This window comes from Chrysochloris asiatica, unplaced genomic scaffold (genome assembly GCF_000296735.1).
Source record: "Chrysochloris asiatica unplaced genomic scaffold, ChrAsi1.0 scaffold00349, whole genome shotgun sequence".
Taxonomy (NCBI): Eukaryota; Metazoa; Chordata; class Mammalia; order Afrosoricida; family Chrysochloridae; genus Chrysochloris; species Chrysochloris asiatica.
Window position 1 is genome coordinate 407,541 of NW_006408867.1, and position 17,377 is coordinate 424,917.

At 43.4% G+C, this 17,377-nt stretch overlaps 1 protein-coding gene across 1 annotated transcript in view; it reads left to right on the plus strand.

Moving 5' to 3' along the window:
* Positions 1-15,767, plus strand: part of UCK2 (uridine-cytidine kinase 2) — a 70,082-nt gene extending 54,315 nt beyond the window's left edge. The window contains exons 5-7 of the mRNA XM_006875987.1: positions 9,980-10,077; positions 13,293-13,341; positions 15,336-15,767. Of these exons, the coding sequence (XP_006876049.1) occupies positions 9,980-10,077; positions 13,293-13,341; positions 15,336-15,475 (287 nt within the window). The 3' untranslated portion in view covers positions 15,476-15,767. The remainder of the gene's footprint in view (positions 1-9,979; positions 10,078-13,292; positions 13,342-15,335) is intronic.
* Positions 15,768-17,377: the final 1,610 nt, after the last annotated feature.

Sequence of the window (17,377 nt, forward strand, 5' to 3'; positions counted from 1 at the left end):
GAAAGGATTAGTCATACTACTCTTTTGGATAACGAAAGGCATGTGAGGTCACAGATGAAATAAGAAGTTGACGTTCTGATATCGCTGGGAAAAAGTTTGAGTAACTTGTTTAGTTCCTTTTGAATTTTCCACATGGGCATGAGAGCCAAGATGGGAAATCAACTGTGGGCCAGAAAAGCCCGTGCCTAGGATGCTGGGCTGCTATGCTACTCTCCCTGCATGTTTCTTTGGGCCATTGTTTTCCAGAAAGCTTTATGGAGGTTTTGTCATTCTTTCCAGCCAGCTCTGGAGCCAAATTGGCCGTTCCCTCTGCAAGCCTTCTTAAATGTGTGTCTATGCAAGGTCCTGTGCCAGCGTAGTGACAGTGCAGAGATGCTCAGTGGTTGGGAGCTAAGCCTGGGGTGTTTCCAGAGATCACTCAGCAGAGTTTACATCCGCCAGCAGAGATGAGGAGGCTTCATGGAGGAAGTGGGGTGGATTCTAGATGTGGTGGTGTAGGGTGATACTTAACTCAGTAGGTGAACAGTGCAAATTTAGACAGACAGTGGTTTGTTTAACGAGCAGTACATAGCTGGAGCTTTGTAGAGGGTTGTTCAGAGAGACACTAGGAAGTAACTTGTGGTCAGGTTGGAGAATGAAGACTTCTGAATTGGGTGCTGGTAGATGTGTGAGCTTTCAAGGACTTTGGAGTGCAGGAAATGACCACAGTTCTCCATTTGGAGAATATACTGACAGGAAATATAGATGAAGACTGCAGCCGGGTAGGAGTCTGGAGACTGTTCTGGGCTAGATAGTGTAGAGCAATCAGTTGCCCTTAGGTGGTAGGAAGGGGGATGGAGAGAGGTAAGGAGGAATGAGAAAAGGTACTGACAGGGTCCAGCAAGAGCATTTGGTGCGTTGGGAGTGTTAGCTGAAGAGAGGAATAAAAGGGGGACAAGGGAGCAATTCACAGAAAACAACAGTTCTTGATTCTAGTCATAGAGCAGATGATTGGTAGATTCTAATTTTGTAAGCTGTAGCCCAAAGCCAAGGAGATTCTTCTTAGTTCATGCAGTTTTTCCATTTTATTCCTGTGATTACAAGAACTATGAATGAGCAGTTCTTGGATTTTGCTCTCCTAAGTAGTATGGGTCCTGGTGTGGTACTGTAGGATGAACACTGAACTGCTAACTATAAGATCGGCAGTTCAAACTCACCAACTGCTCCTAGGAAACTCTATGCAGGGTGGATATGAGTCAGACCGACTCAATAGCATGTAAGTAGTATGTGATTCATTGTCTATATTAAGACTTGATTCCAGGCAGGGTTTGAGAGCAGGTAGTGTGTGTGATGGGAAAGATTCAGCAACAAACTCACTGCCATGAGTCAATTCTGACTCACAGTGTGGCACTGCACAAAAAGCACTGGATGTCAAGCTCAATTTGAACCACAAAGCCGGCGGTTCAAACTCACCCGCCTCTCCTCAGAAATCATCTACAGCAGAGTCACTAAGAGTCAGAAGGGACTGGACAGCACATAATAACAATCTTTACAGGAGTAGAGCTGCGGGATGGTTTGAAATGTTACTTTTATAGTCAACACCTACCCATGGATCCACTGAGGCTCCTTCTACCTCATTAAATAATGATTATGTTAAAAGATGATACAACTCAAGATTTGTATCTCTGGGATAATTGTGGAAGTCATTTGGATGAAATGCCTCTCAGTGTGGGGGCAAGTAGGCGTGAGTTAATAAATGATAATTGATAATAATATTCTGTAGAGCCTGGATACTGAGAATAAAAAGTGTGCTTCCGTTAAAGTGGTAATCACTCTGGGGTTTTCTAGTTGGTCAGATCTGGTCATGTACTGTGACACCTGGGGTTGATAATAGTCCAGCAGGAGACTGTGCATAAGTGGGGTATACAAGGATGCATGATGTTGCTCAGGAAACCAGAATCAAGTTTTGTGTACTAGTGTGAAGGAGCTTCAAAAAGTTCACAGAAAAATGGAATTTTAAAAGATAATGAAATTTTTCGATAAACTCTGAATGCCCCCTTGCACTTGGAAATAAACAGAACCTTGGGTCCTAATTGAAACAGATAATCATGATATAGAGAGTACATTGGGAATCTTCCCTCTCTATCTTGAACTGGAATTCTTAGGTGACATGGGGGATAGCTGAGGTGTACAGATTTCTTAGAATCAGTTCTGCAACCCGTGCTGCCCCGTTGCTGCTTTGGATGCAGGTTGCTGCTTTCTCATTCCCATCTGTGACTTCACATACCACCCACCACTGTGGCAAGTCCCTTTCCTGGCAGACTGTGGAACTTTTCCAGATGCTATTTCTATAAACCCATTCTCTCTCCACATAGGACAAAAAGCATGCATGGCATGTGCTTTGTGGGGGTGGTGTTGGTATAGGGTGAGGGGAAAAGGCAGGCTAGTCAGGAGCAGCTGTTAACACCATGATTTTGCATTTCTGTGGTTGGCCATACTCTTGTGGACTTAGGACCCTTTCATTCAATTTGAGGCTCTGGTGGGACAGATCTGTCTTTGGGTTGTCTTTGGGTATTTGGACCATGGAGACCCATTCCTGCTGCTCGTTGGGAACCTGTTGTACTTCTAAGGAATTGATTCCAGCTGTGTGTGACTTGATCTTCTCTGTGTGTTACTCACCCTAACCACACTTGAATACAGAGTCAGTAGAGGGACACAGGTCATGGGGAGAACAACTTGCAACTGCTGACAGTCTTAATTTTGTGTGCCAATTTCACATAGAGGAGTCCCAGTGCAGCACTGCAGGATGATGCTTTGCACCGTAAGGTTGGTTTCAACAATAAGGTTGACGGTTCTAGTTTACAAGCTGCTCCTTGGAAACTCTACAGAGTTGCTATGAGTCAGAACCAACTTGACAGCACTTAAGAATAACAACAACAGTTCACATAGGCTTAGGGCTGCAGTGGGCCTGCAGGGATAGTCAGTCTGAACTTCTACTATAGAGCAAGCTTTCTCACCTAATTTTTAAAGTGAATTGACTTGACCACTGAGTAATTATCTTTTTTTTATTTAATGTTTTATGTGAATTATGTGATAGTTTACATGGGAGAACATTAGTTTTACATTCATTCTATCGTATATTGTCTCTCATTGCCATGGTTACAATCCCCTCCATGCAGTCCTTCCCCCGTACCCCCCAGGTCTTCAGCACACAGTTGCTCTCCCTGTCTGGATCTAAAGTCTCCAGCTGCTCCATGGCTCCACGTCATCCTCTCTGGCTCCATTTCAGGCATCACTGCTTCTCTGGGTAGGGTCCCGCTCTCTGCTCTTCTCCCTTGAAGGTCCTAGGGACCTCTGCTCCTAGACTGAAAAGTTAATCACTCCCCTCCTTGCTATAAAACGTCTACCTTTACATTTCCAGCCTTCACAATCAGTCCTGATAACAATTATTCAATATTGTATCACAAGAGACCCATCTGCATTTCAGTGCATCAACCCCGCCTAGACAGATTGAATACTACTCACTGGACATTCTACCTTCCCCCAGGCCCTCTGGATCTAGGTTCCCTCTTGAAAGCTTGTAAGCCAGTCACTTCTTGCCTTTGTAGCCCCCGCCCCCATTTTGGGTTGTTGTTGTTGTTGTTGTTAAGTGCCATCGAGTCGGGTCCGACCCATAGCGACCCTGTACAGGGTTTCCGAGGGTGTAAATCTTTACGGGAGTAGAAAGCCTCATCTTTCTCCCGCGGAGCGGCTGGTAGTTTCGAACCGCTGACCCTAAGGTTCGCAGCCCGATTCGTAACCACTACGCTACCAGAGCTCCTTCCCATTTTGGGTAGCCAATGTCAAAGTTGCCCATCCCTGTCTACTCTGTGTGTGGAGGGTGTGGGAATGATTCTTGCTGTAAGGACTTGTTCCTTCTTTTGAGCTACTGCTTCCATAGGTGTAGGTCAAGTTCATCAAATTGTATGAGAATACTTTTTTTTTTTTCCCTCTTGTTTTTACTTCGGATTGAGCTCTGATCATCCAGTCACTGAAGCCAGGATAAGTGGGTATTATCTGCAAGTGTGGGTGTTCTTATGCGAATGCCCTCTCTTCTTATCAGCTGGATGCTTCACTCTCCACTCTAGTCCTCTGTGGCTATGTCACTGACTCTGGGCCCAAGAGTCCCCAGGTCTTGCCACACTGCTGGTCAACCAGGTCTTCACCTGGGTTCACAGAAGTCTATTGAACGTTGTAGGGTTTAGCTCACTGCTTCGTTGCTGTTTTTCCCTCACTTCCCCTTATCAGTGTGGAGCGTGGTCACCAATCACAGCGTGTATTCCCACTGAGTCTTAGTCTTGGAAGGGGGTTTGCACGAGGGGACCCGACCACTTACCTTGATGTTTCCTGCTGAGCAATTATATTTATTCTGAAGTCTCTTCTACATTTTCTTGGCTTTGGCTAAACAGAAAGAGCACAGCTAGATATGGAAAGGCTGAATTAGAAGGCCAAGCAGAGGACTTGATAGACCTTTACCTCAGTTTTCTGGAAAGACCTGTGTAGGGTCAGATTGATGACTTCAAGTTCCTGGAGTTTGTGTCCAGACTTTGCTCTGACTATCACTGACTTGTTTTGGTCACTTGCCTGGGCCTGAGGAACAGCTGATTCCTTGTAATGGGCTGGCTGGAGTTGTGTTTGTCTTTGCTCAAGGAGAAAGTTCAGTCTGTTTGAGGTGCTAATTCTGTTGAAGGCTCTTGGGGGCCAGAGACAGGCAGAACCTGTTTTCAGAAATCTTAATTTTACATTTGTCTTTTCTCTACCTTTAAAGAAAGTTGTTGTTGAGAACTTGTCCTACAAAGCAAACACCAGTTCTCCAGTATCTGCACGCAGTGACACTGACTGCATTCTTCCCAAGTTGTGCAACCATGCTGTCTCCTTTTCTGTGATGTTCCTCCCTTATTAGCATAAATTCACTGCCTCCCTGCATTCTTCTGAGTTGTGCAACCATTCTTTTTGTCTTTTTCTGAGTTGTTCCTTTCCTATTAATATAAACTCACTGCCCCCTGCCCCCTCAGGCTCCTGTCCAATCACTGGAGTTGCTGTTGTCAGTTTGATTCCGTGTAGATGGTTCTTGAATGTGCATAATGCTCAAAACAGACATTTCTACCAGCCAAGTTAAACTATTTTTGGTTTAAAGAAGACATTAGGAATAGGCCTATAAGATGGACAATAATATTGGGGATGTTTATGCGTTTCCCAGCCCAATTCGTAACAGCATTTATTAAGTACCATCTAGTCAGTTTCAAAGGAGGTCTGGTAGCGTTGTGGTTACGAATCGGGCTGCAAAACTACAAGGTCAGCAGTTCAAAACTACCAGCTATTCCTCGGGAGAAAGATGAGGCTTTCTGCTCCTGTAAAGATTTACAGCCTCGGAAACCTTGTACAGGGTCTATAAATCGGAACCGACTCCATGGAACATAACAACAAAAACAACAGCAGTCAGTTCTAACTCATAGTGACCCTGTATAGAGTTTTAAAGGAGCAGCTGGTAGATTTGAAGCTTCTACCTTGTGGTTAGGAATTCTGATGTGGCGCTGCAGGATAATGCACTAGACTTAAAACTAGCCTCTCCTCAGAAATTCTATGCAGGGTAGCTGTGAATTTCTTTCTTAAGTCTCTTATTGTGAATTATGTGATTGCTTACATGGGAGAATATCAGTTTTACATTCATCCTATCATATTTCGTTTCATTGCAATGATTACAATCCCTTCCATGCATCATCAAACAATCAAGGGTACATACACCCTTGCAAACCTGCCCCCTGCTGTCAACACACAGCCCCTCTCCCTCCCTAAGTCCATTGTCCCCAGCCGCTCCCATCTCTCCACGTCATCATCTCTGCCTCCATCTTTGGCGTCACTGGATAGGGTTTGTTATACTAGTACCAAGCTGTTTTGGTTACTGTAGCAGTATGTTCTTGGTAAGTACGGTTGAGTCACTTCCAACTAATAGCAACCCTTGTATAGGATTTCCGAAGAGGTGGTGAGCTTGAACTGCCAACCTTGTGGTTCAAACCGACCCTGCTTGTAGTCTATCACGTTAACCAGCAGTGCCACAACTGTAGTTGTATGGTGGTGGTGTGCCAGGGAGTCGGTTCTGACACACATAGAAACCCTGCATAGGGTTTCTGAGGCTGTAAGTCTTTGTGGGAGCAGAAAGCCTCATCTTTCTCCTGCGGAACAGCTGTTAATTTCGAACTGCCTACCTTAGGTTAACCACCTGACTTGTAACCACTATGTTACAAGAACTGAGTCCTCCTATTTTGTCTTTCAACATTGCTTTAGCTTTTTTGGGGGGCTCGTGCCATATAGAGTTGAGAATTGGTTTTCGTATTCCTATGAAGAAGGCAATTGGAATTTTGATTGGGATTGATTTGAATATAGATTACACATTAAGTCTTCTAATCCCTGAGTCCTGGTGTGGCGCAATGGGTTAATGCTCCAGACTGCAAAGCCATTTGTACTGCAAGGTTGGTGGTTCAAGCTCACCAGCTGCTCCTTGGAAACCCTATACAGGTCGCCATGGGTTGGAACCAAATTGAGGGCACTTAACAACAATTCATGAGTATATCTTTTCACTTAATCTCTTTCAGCAGGATTTTATAGTTTTCATTGTTTAAGTTCTTCATGTCCCTGGTTAGATTTATTCCTACATGTTGTATTCTCAAGGAATTCTGGCAGCACATTGTTGAATCCACCAACCTATTCTATGAGAAAAAGATGTGGCAGTTAAAGAAATCCAATGAGGCAATTCTACCCTGTCCTTAGAAGTACAGTGTTGGCTGTTGATTTTTCATATGAGCTCTGAATCATACTGAGTAATTTCCCTTTTCCTCCATGTAAATGAAATTGTTTCCCTGATTCTTTCTTGATTTCTCATTGCTGGTGTATAGAAATCCATCCGATTTTTGTTTGTTGACCTTGTATCCTATAACTTTGCTAAATTTCTCTGTTAGTTATGGAAGTTTTCCTGTAGATTCTTTGGAAATTTTGATAAATAAGATCATACCATCTGCAAATAGAGATAATTTTTCTTCTTTTCCAATCTGGATGCCCTTTGTTTCTTTTTCTTAGTACTTTTGGCTGGGACTTCTAATAGAATATTGAGTATAAGTGGGCACTCTTGCCTCGTTTCTGATTTTAAGGGGAAAGCTCTCAGTCTTTCTCTAGTAAGAACAGTGTTGGCTGTTGGCCTTTCCTACATGCCCTCAATCATATTGGGGAATTTCCTTTCTTTTCCAGTCTTTTGAGTTTTCATTAAGAAAGCATGTTGGATTTTATCTAAGACATTTTTGCATGCATAAAGATGATCTTGTGTTTTTTTTTTTTTTTTTTTTACTTTGTTTTATTGATGTGTATGTATTAGGTTGATTGGTTTTCTAATGTTGAATCACCAGCGTTGGACGGTGAACCATAAAGTCAATAGTTTAAACCCTACCACCTGCTTTTTGGCAACCCAATACAGGGCTGCTATGATCAGAATCAACTTGATGGCATTTAAAAACAGTAACAGATCCCATTTGGTCACGTGTATGATTCTTTAATGTGCTGTTGGATGGGGCGGTGCCTTTCGATTTTATGCATTCTCAACACCTGTGCAGCATTCAAACCTGTTGTCTGTTTTCCTTATTTCTCCTTGTTGTCCCACTTCTCAGCCAGGTCTATGCCCCCTGACCTGAGTTTGTAGATTCTGTCCAGCACTGTGTTACTGGGCACTTTGAGGAGAGCAGCTATTCACCTAAAATTTCCCCGGGTCCTGTTACTGTTATCACCATGGAAACTCATGTTCATTGACCATATGCTATTTCCCATCTATTGTGCTAACACAATATTTGTGTGCATCTGCCTGTCTTCCTCTCTTAGTACCCTCATTATTTTGTTGTTGAAAATTCACAAACCAATTCATGTACATTCAGTGACATTGATTATATATATTTAGAGTCAGAGAGGTTGTCACTTGTCCAGGATCACAGGACTCAAGTCCAGGTCACTGTGACCCTGTGGCTTGTGTCCACCAATGGTAGAGTGAGACATGCCTTTTGGGCTACAGAGCAGTGTCACTGTGACCAGTGTCTTCTCTCCAGTGATATAATGGTGAAGCTACCAGGTCTGGCCAGAGAGCTGACGGCCTGGGCTGAGAACTGTGTAAAAGGCATGTGTGTGGGTGCATGTGCATGCCAGGGAGAGTGTGTGCTGGGAGGTTGAAAATGGTTCCTACAGTGCTAAAGCCATCAGCAGTTCTGTGAAAAGTGTGTCTTGATAAACAAACCCAGTAAGGGGTGTTTGCAGAGTTTTTAAAGTAAAATCTGCCAAAGTTCAGGGTGTGTGTTTGTTTTTTCCCCTGACACTGATATCCTTTTGATCTGGTTTCCTTTTTTCCCTTGGCTTTATCTAGGGACGTGTGAAGAATTAGAGGCCACCTCACTGTGTGTTTTGGCCAGACTAAACTTATTAACTGTATGTGCCAGAGCTTTGAGGGTTTATGGAGTGAGCCACGTGTCAGCTCTTCTGGGCACCTTGCCTGAGTCTCCCTGGTAGAGCTGCTTGGGACCTGTCTTGAAGTGCAGGCAAAACCATTTCCTGGCTGGAGAAGGCCCTAACTGCTGGTCTGGGCAGGTAGTTTGGAGGGGTTGTGAGGCAAGTCCTGACACATTATGGATCAAACAGACTTTCTGTTAGTAGGGCTCACATGAAACAAAACTTTTCAAGTTGTAATACTCTCTGGAAAATGACCTTACCTAATCTTATAGATGATAACCATGGCACCTTCCTCTCTCCCCTTCCTTGCACCCACCTATGTGTACGCATGTGTGTGTGTAAAACAGAACTGGAAATAGATGACTTCCTAGGAATGTTCACAAGTATCCCTATATTTGTTTATGGTGCTCTTCACGTCACGCTTGAGTCTTTTACCTGAGAAATGGAAGAGAGGAGCCAAGGAACTATCTCAAATGATTGCAGAGTATACCATTTTGGGCTGAGGGAATAGACTTTATCAGCTTGTGGTAATTCTGGTGGGGGGGAACATTTTGATTAAAATGATACCTATAGGGGAGGACTGTTTTGATTAGGAAGATGTCCTTCCAGACAGACCAATGGAAGCTCCTATTTCGTTTTATCGTCCTTTACTGTTTAAGGGGACACTGAGGCTAAAGAGGTTGGTTTATAGTGACAGAACCAGGATTCTAATCACACAGATTTTTTCATTTTTGGAGAAAATGCTCCAATAATGACGAATGTTTTGTGAAATCCCTGAATAAAACTGAGCAGGAGGAAGCAGGTAGATAGATGATAATGAGTTTGGTTAACTGGGATTCTTCATAGCCCCAAATCACAGTACACAAGCCATGGTATTCTCATTTGTTCTAAGTGTTTTTCAGGTAGCAAAACACTATGCTTGGGGGTGTTCAGAAATTGCCGACCTCAGTTGTATCTTCTCCTTCCCTTCCCATCCCCCAAGAGAGCAGAGTGGGAGTCGGGCACAGCAATGATGCATTAGGTGGCCGATCTTTATACCACAGATAAGTGTAGGGCTTGGGGACATCATCAAGGTGAATTAAAGAGAAAGTCTACCTTGACCGTTGTCCAGGGCCAGACTTAGAACGAGCTGGCCAGGACTGCCCTGTTTTATTTTTTGTTGTAAACGTTGAAATATTCTTTGGATCAATGCTGCTTGAATCAAGAAGGATGGTGGCTTCAGTCTACAGTGGCCGGATTTTGTTTCTGAGAACATTTTGTTGTCGCAGAATTGGACTGTATTAAGATGTAAAAATGTAACTTGTTTTTCCCAAAGCTGTTGACCTGCACTTACTTGTTCAGGTCTTTCAGGAACCCAGCGCCTGAATCACCCAGAGTAATTGTGGAACTGCCTAATGTGCGTATGTGTAAGCCTGCTCTTCCTCAGGAAGGACCAGCACTTGTTGGTTCATCTACTTAACTCTTGTTTTCCCTTCTCTTACAGTACTGAGAGACATCAGCGAAAGAGGGAGGGACCTTGAGCAGATTTTATCTCAATACATTACATTCGTCAAACCTGCCTTTGAGGAATTCTGCTTGCCAGTGAGTTGTGTTCTTAGTTTATTTTGGTCACATTTAGAATTAAAAAGTTTACAGACCCAAACGTAATTTACAATAAAGCATTTAAAGAAAAGAAAAAAAGAATGCAAATAATCACATCCTCAAATATTTTCCATTTTATGAAGATGAAGAATTTAAATGTAGTTTTATTTAAAGACAGACTACCTATAATAAATTTACTTTCAGCTTAAAAACAACAACAAAACCCCAAAGAGATGGGGATAAGATTTGTATGATTCAATAGTGAGTAATTGTTATCATGATTAATTTGGACTGTCAAAATTGTAAAGGTAGAAGTTTTGTAACAAAAAAAGGGGGGGAGTAGTTAATCTTATAGTCCAGAAACAAAGGACCGTAGGCCACCAAGGGAGAAGAGCATGAGCAGACTGTGAGACCCTATCCAGAGAAGCAGCAACACCAGAGATGGAGGCAGAGATGAGGACACAGAGAGAGGGAGCAGCTGAGGATTCTAGATTCATGGAAAGAGAAGGGACTAAGCTGGTGGCCATGAGGCAGACTTGCATGAATGTGCCCTTTGGTGGTTTAAACTATTGTATATGCCTGAGTGTGCTTTAAAAAAAAAAAAAAAGAGCTAAAGTGAAATACTGTTATCTGATGACACATTGAGGGGATTATAATCATTGTAATGAAGCAAGGTGTATCATTTGTTGAATGTAAAACTGATGATCTGCCCTGTAAACTTCACTCAATTCACAATAAAACTTAAAAAAAAAAAAAATTCCAGACACAAACGAGGTATGTAAATTGATGGAGCCCTCCCCAGCCTGAATTCACTACTCACTCAGTCTCTCCAGATGTCCTGAGAAAAGGTAACCTTTGAGCACTTCATCTGCTGTTTATTTTCCTGAAGCTTTTCTGACATTCTTGCTTGGATTAGTGGACCTTCGGAGCCTGCCAGAACTTAGGTTAGTTACCCAATTCCTAGTCCAGGTTCTCCCTTCTCCCTTGGTGGGATTGTGGCATGACCCCAGACCGTGTTGTGAGGCTGTGTCGTGTGTAAGGCTAGTACTCAGACATTTTGGATCATCGAAGATTTGTGAACATTAGGGGTTTAGTGCTTGGAGAGCCCTGCCCCCCCCCCCCCCCAGGGTGATCCCTGCTTTGATCTTGTTTTGGCCCCTGTTGTATAAGTTTGTAATTGGCATCAGTTGTGCCAATATGGAATAAACTTCCCAACTTCCTCCATGGCACAGACTTCTCCATCCTGTGGCAACTGGGAATTCTCATGTGAGGGGACTTTTCAGAGAAGGAACGAGAGAAGAGAGGGGGAATATCTGTTTCTGCTGCACAAGCCCCTAGTAGTCCAGGAAATACCCTCTGCTTCCTGGGGAAAATACAGAAAGGTGAATGAATGTTGAGGATGACCACCAGAGACAAGAGGGGTGGAGGGTTGTGACAGGAACATGCGGGGAGGGGGCTATAGTGTAGTTTGGGAAAGAGGTGTATTTAACTCATGAGAATGCTACACTTCTGTCATCATGTCTTCTCCAGACTGAACTTCCCTAGTGATTCATAATCAAGAGTCATGATCAAGAAAGAGAAATTGAGACTTAACCTGGTCTTGGGTATCGTCTCTTGGAATCTCTGAAATTGGAAGGCATCAAGACTAGGTTTAGAGTGAGGCTGAGAATGGGACTTTCTGTTTGCCCTAATAATTTCCCTTTTTCTCTCCTGAAAAACTGTGTTCCTACATGTCTTTGTTTCTTTCAACCTTTTAGTAGGTTTTGCTTTTAACTAGACTTGACTTTTGTTTCAGGCAAGGGACAGGTAGACTTTCTGCATCAGACTGAGTAACCCTGGAGGGGATTGAGTGACAATCTTATGTTTCTGGTGGAGGAAGAGAGGAGGCAGATTAAGTTTCTAGAGGCTCAGCTGAGGAGCCTGAAATTCTGTCTGTATACCTATCTGAGGACTCCTGCTATTTTAAATGTAATAAAAATACAAAGTAAACTTAGTATTCAGCATAAATTATGATTAAATTCCACTTCTCTGCTGTTTAACGTAATCATAATGAAGCTAAATTCTAGGTTGTGTTTGTAACGTCTCTCACTGCCCAGTTGCTGTGAGCTGAGGAAGCACCACCTCATTTCCTTGTAAACCCTGACTTGTGCCTCACACGCTGTCTGGTTGAGTTCAAGTTATGTGTGGGCCTGACAGAATTAGATTTCAACAGGTTCTGGCCTGGAAGCAGCACAGACTAAGGCTGTCCATGTGCTTGAGTGTGTGTTTGCTGCACACACCAGGACACAGGTACTTGTTGAATGGTCCCCGAGATACCAGGGCATTTTAAAAGGAATGTTTTTAACTTCTGTGCCCTTAACCTTTTTTTAAAATAGGGTAATAACAAAACCAATGAAACGAATCATCACAGGAATTATTTTTCTGGATTTTACCCTTCTGTTATGAATGAATAGTATCACCTTTCAGATTGTGTGTGTAGAAATTCCAAGATGAACTGTGCACCCCCCCCCCCCACACACCCTCCTCCTCAATTATTGTGGTAAAAGATATATAACATAAAAGGTACCATTTTAAGTTTGGTCTTTTTCTAATTCACATTTTTCCTAGTGAAGGAGAAGCAGTTGAATATTTGGTATCAAAAACTATCTTCTCTCTGCAGGTTGTAAATTAAACATATACTAAGCTGTTCCACAGTAGAAAGATGAGGCTTTCTGCTCCTGTAAAGATTTACAGCCTCAGAAAGCCTGCACAGGGATGCTGAGTCGGAATGGACTCACAGCACATAATAACAACAAGTGTTAGTTAATATGTTTAAGCATATTAAAATAACTCAAGGAGAACTCATTTCTGGTAATTTAGATAAAGTGGATAAAAATCCGTCATACGTTGAAGTATAAGTTGGATTTGAATTAATCACTCTTGTCTGGACTACTTTTCCTCAGACACATAAAATTTTATTATTCAGTAAATCTACCATTTTTCATGTGGTTTCTCACCCTGCCTCACATCCACATTTCTACTATAGAGCATTTGATTGGGTTCCCTTAATTTCTACATTACATCACCATGAAGTTGTAGACTGTGTAAGCCTTAAGTCACTGCCATTGCCCTCTGGGGACATTAGTAGGCAGACTAGCCCCTTCCCCATGTGAGGGGCGTGGGCCAGTTTTCTGCTAACTCCTCTGCTAATATGTTGTAAACATCTTTCTCCACAGACAAAACAATATGCTGATGTGATTATTCCTAGAGGTGCAGATAACCTAGGTAAGTCTGAAGGGGTGTGTTATCCTGGGATGGGGGTGTGGCTTCTACCCCTTTGTCAGCCATATTTGAGGCAAGATGTGTGGGACCAATGAAGTCTTGGTGTAATTAGGAGGCTGTTGTCACCTAGCTGGAAAAAGACTGGTTATCATGTACTTGTTTATGCACAGGGCAAACATGAATTTGGGCTTCTCTGCCAGAAATATACTTTCATCTACCTTTCCTCTGAAGCCATCTTTTAGCAAAAGCAGATTCCCTTCTTAATAATGACCCACTAGCAAGTGTAACCAGTTACCATTGAATGGATTCTGAATCATAGTTACCCCATGTGTGCCAAAGTAGGACTGTGTTCTATAGGGTTTTCAGTGACTGACTTTTCAGAAGTAGATTGTCAGACTTTGCTTCCAAGGTGCCTCTGGGTGGGCTTGAACCACCAGCCTTTCAGTTAGTACCCTTCAGGCACTCAGCCAGTTAAGGCAGCCCTTCATAAAGGTCACTGTTCTAGTTAGGCACATGTTTTAGCTTATCTAAGAAGTACACCTAAGTCTGGATTAGGCCTAGTAGGTTAGAGTGCATCTGTAAAATAAGACCCTGTCTTTTCATTCAATTTAAAACTTTCATTTTTCCTCCATTAAAAATCTTATTATTTTGTCCTGAACCATTGGAGCTCTGGTAGCGTAGTGATTACCAATTGGGCTGCTAACCTCAAGGTTGGCAGTTGGAAACTACCAGCCGTTCTGCAGGAGAAAGATGAGGCTTTCTGCTCCTGTAAAGATTTACAGCCTTGGAAATCCTGTGTCAGGTTACTATGAGTTGGAACTGACTTCACAGTATTTAATAACAACAACATTGGAGGGCAGTAAGTCACAGACATATCAATAAGAGTATATTTCTTAAAAACCAGGTATTCTCATTCATAATCACAGTATAATCAAATCTAGGCTGCCTAACATTGATATTATTATCTCTTGTATAGGGTTGCTATGTGTCGAAACCAATTTGACAAATACACTCTCCATGTTTAAATTTTGCATTTTTCAGATGTCCTCAGTGCTATTCTTTATAGCAACTTCTCCCAACCTGGCTTTAACCATAGATTCCACACTGCATTTAGTTATGATGTCCCTTCAGTCTTCCTTCACCTGGAAAAGTTCCTTAGCCTTTCTTGTTTTACTGGTCTTTTTTATTTAAAGAGTACTGATGTGTTGTTTTATAGACTGATGCTCAGTTTGGGTTTGACTAAAAGATACTGCGTTATGATCTTCTCCCATACATCACAACAGGAGACATTTGACATCAGTTTGTTCTGTAATTGGTGTTGTGTTAACTTGTGTCACTTGGTTAAGCTGTGTAACAAGGTATTTGCTTTGTAGGAGAGGATCTTCTGTGGGGTCAGCTCTTTTCTTAGAGTGTTGGTACGTCCTGTCCAGTGATTAGACTTACAGTAACTCACAGGACAGTGTAGAACTGCCCCCATAGGGTTTTCTACACCATGCTCTTTTAATGAAGCAGATCAGAGAGCTCTTTATCCCACCGGGCCTCTCGGTGGGCATTTAGAATGCCAACCTTTCCCTTAGCTGCCAGGCATTTATGGTATGTCACCAGGTCTCTAGGAATTGGAAGCTGTCAGGTTCTTCAGTGGAAAGGTCTTCTCTGATGTCAGAACAATGATTTTCATCTAGTCTTAAGCATTTTGCTTTATCCCTTGGTGACTGACCACCTGATCAGGAGCCCACTCATTACGTACTTAGCATTTTTCTAGGCAGTTTTCTCACTATTCCTTAAAACTCTATGTGTGGGAGGCAGTATCAGCCATGCTAGGGGTGCTGGGAGACTGAATGACTCGCCCAGGGCTAAGCTAATAAGTGGTGCAGTCAGTTACCTGGGAGAATCTGGGTCTCTTGCTCTGTGTGCAATTCCAGCCAAGCACATAGCCCTGCCTGCCCACAGCCCCTGCCTCCCGGATTCCTAACACTGTGCTGCTCTCTGTCCCACAGTGGCCATCAACCTCATTGTGCAACACATCCAGGATATCCTGAATGGCGGGCTCTCCAAACGGCAAACCAACGGCTATCTCAACGGCTATACGCCTTCACGCAAGAGGCAGGCGTCAGAGTCCAGCAGCCGGCCGCATTGACCCCCGCCTTCTTCAGCCCCCTAGCCCCCCATCAAGGGGACGGGAGGGAGGAGGGGTCAGGAGGAACTGTACATATTACTTACGACATTACTGTATTTAAGAAAATACCATGGGGATAAAATGCCTTGTTTTTCTTTTCTTTTTTTTTTCTTCTTCCTTCCCTTTTGTACTTTGGAATGACAAAATGAAACAGAACTTGACCCCAAGCTTAAATGACAAACTGTGCCAACTACTACTGGTAATGCCTAGTTATGAATCCAATGTGTAACCAGTTATAAATACATATATATATTATATATAAAAAAGGATCTATTTTTGTGTAAGTGTACAAATAATGTAAAACTGCTTGCTGTAAGTATTTTGCAGGAGGGTGTGTTGTGGGTGTGGAGCTGGAGTTCAGCAGGGTAGTGGAATTACCCGTGGCAGTCCAGGTAGGGTCACTGTCATGGGTCTGAGCCCCCTGTGCAACTCGGGGATTTCAAATCCTGGCTTGCCTCCCTGTCAGCTACCACTCATTGAGCTCGCCCTCAATGATGTGACCATGAGACAGAATATGTCTCTTTTGAGTTGAAATGAGGCCTGTCTCAACTCAAAAACCAAACTCAGGGAAGAGGTCCACTGAGGAGAACAAGTCTTGTGCATTTTCTTCTTGCCCTACCCACCCTCTGGCAGCTTGGATGGCTAAGTGACTCCTTCTTTTACTTTACCAAATATCAAGCTCTCCAAGGCAGCTGGAGTTGCCTCTGCTTCATTCCCTGCAGGGATTTTTTGAGATCATGCCTAATAGAAACAGGGAAGGAGGCAATAGAATTGTGCCCACTGTAGTGACTAAAAGGACCCCTGGCAGAGAAGTGACTAAGCACTTGGTTTGAATACACCAGCCACTCAGTGGAAGAAAAATCTGGCAGTCTTTTTCCATAAAGATGACAGCCTTGGGGACCCTATGGGGCAGTTCTGCTGAGTCCAACAGGGTCACCATGATTCATGATCTGATGGCTGTGGGTTTGGAGTGGGAGCTTTGGTTCCTTCTGCCGGCCAAGAAAAGAACAGATCCGATGCCTTGTGGTGTTTCCCATCTTGCTGAATAATACATGCATTCCCTTGGAGTCTGGTCATCCTTCCCAGGAAAGCTCTGCCCTCCGAGACCTGGGGGTTTTCAGTGAGATAGGAAGGTTTGCTCACATTGTCACAGCCCGAATGGTGCTGTCCTTTACATCACTGCTGAGTGAGGGCAGCAGCTGCAGATCCCAGCCTTCGGGCTAGGAAGAGCCTCAGTAAGTCAGAGATAAAGAAGTGGGGGTTTTAGCTGGAAAACATTGGGGTAGGAGAATGCCAGCTTTCCTGGTAGAAGCCTCCGGAACAAGGACAGATTCCTGAGTTACTCTTGGTGGAAGGACTGATGGAAGTGGGATGATCTGAGCTCACCTGATGAGGTGTGACTATGAGGTCACAGCCTCCTTTTTTACTGCAGAAAAGCCAGAGCCTCTCCATTTGAGCCCTGTCCATCCTAGTGCATTGTGGCTGCCATTGCCTAAGACATCATGGGGCCCCTCCCCCCTTGGATTACTTCCAGAGTGCGATTGAGTCATACCCGTAAGTCTGGCTCTAGTATTGTCCTATCACGGACACCGTTTCCCACATTCAGCACCATTCCATTTGATGCCCCTTTTCTGGTCTCAGTTTGACTCTTAACTGTTTTGCAGTGTCAGGAAGTCACACCTTGCCCTCAACAGAGCTTGTCCACCCAGGACATTCAGGAAACTCTGCTGCAGGCTCTGGTTGGAGCTCCCGATGGTAGCAACAGCCTGGTTGGAGTAATGAAGGCTCCTAAGGTGCTCACTCACTGGGATGGATAAGTTCTAGAGCGAGTATTTAAAGATGAGACTTTATTAATAATCTCTG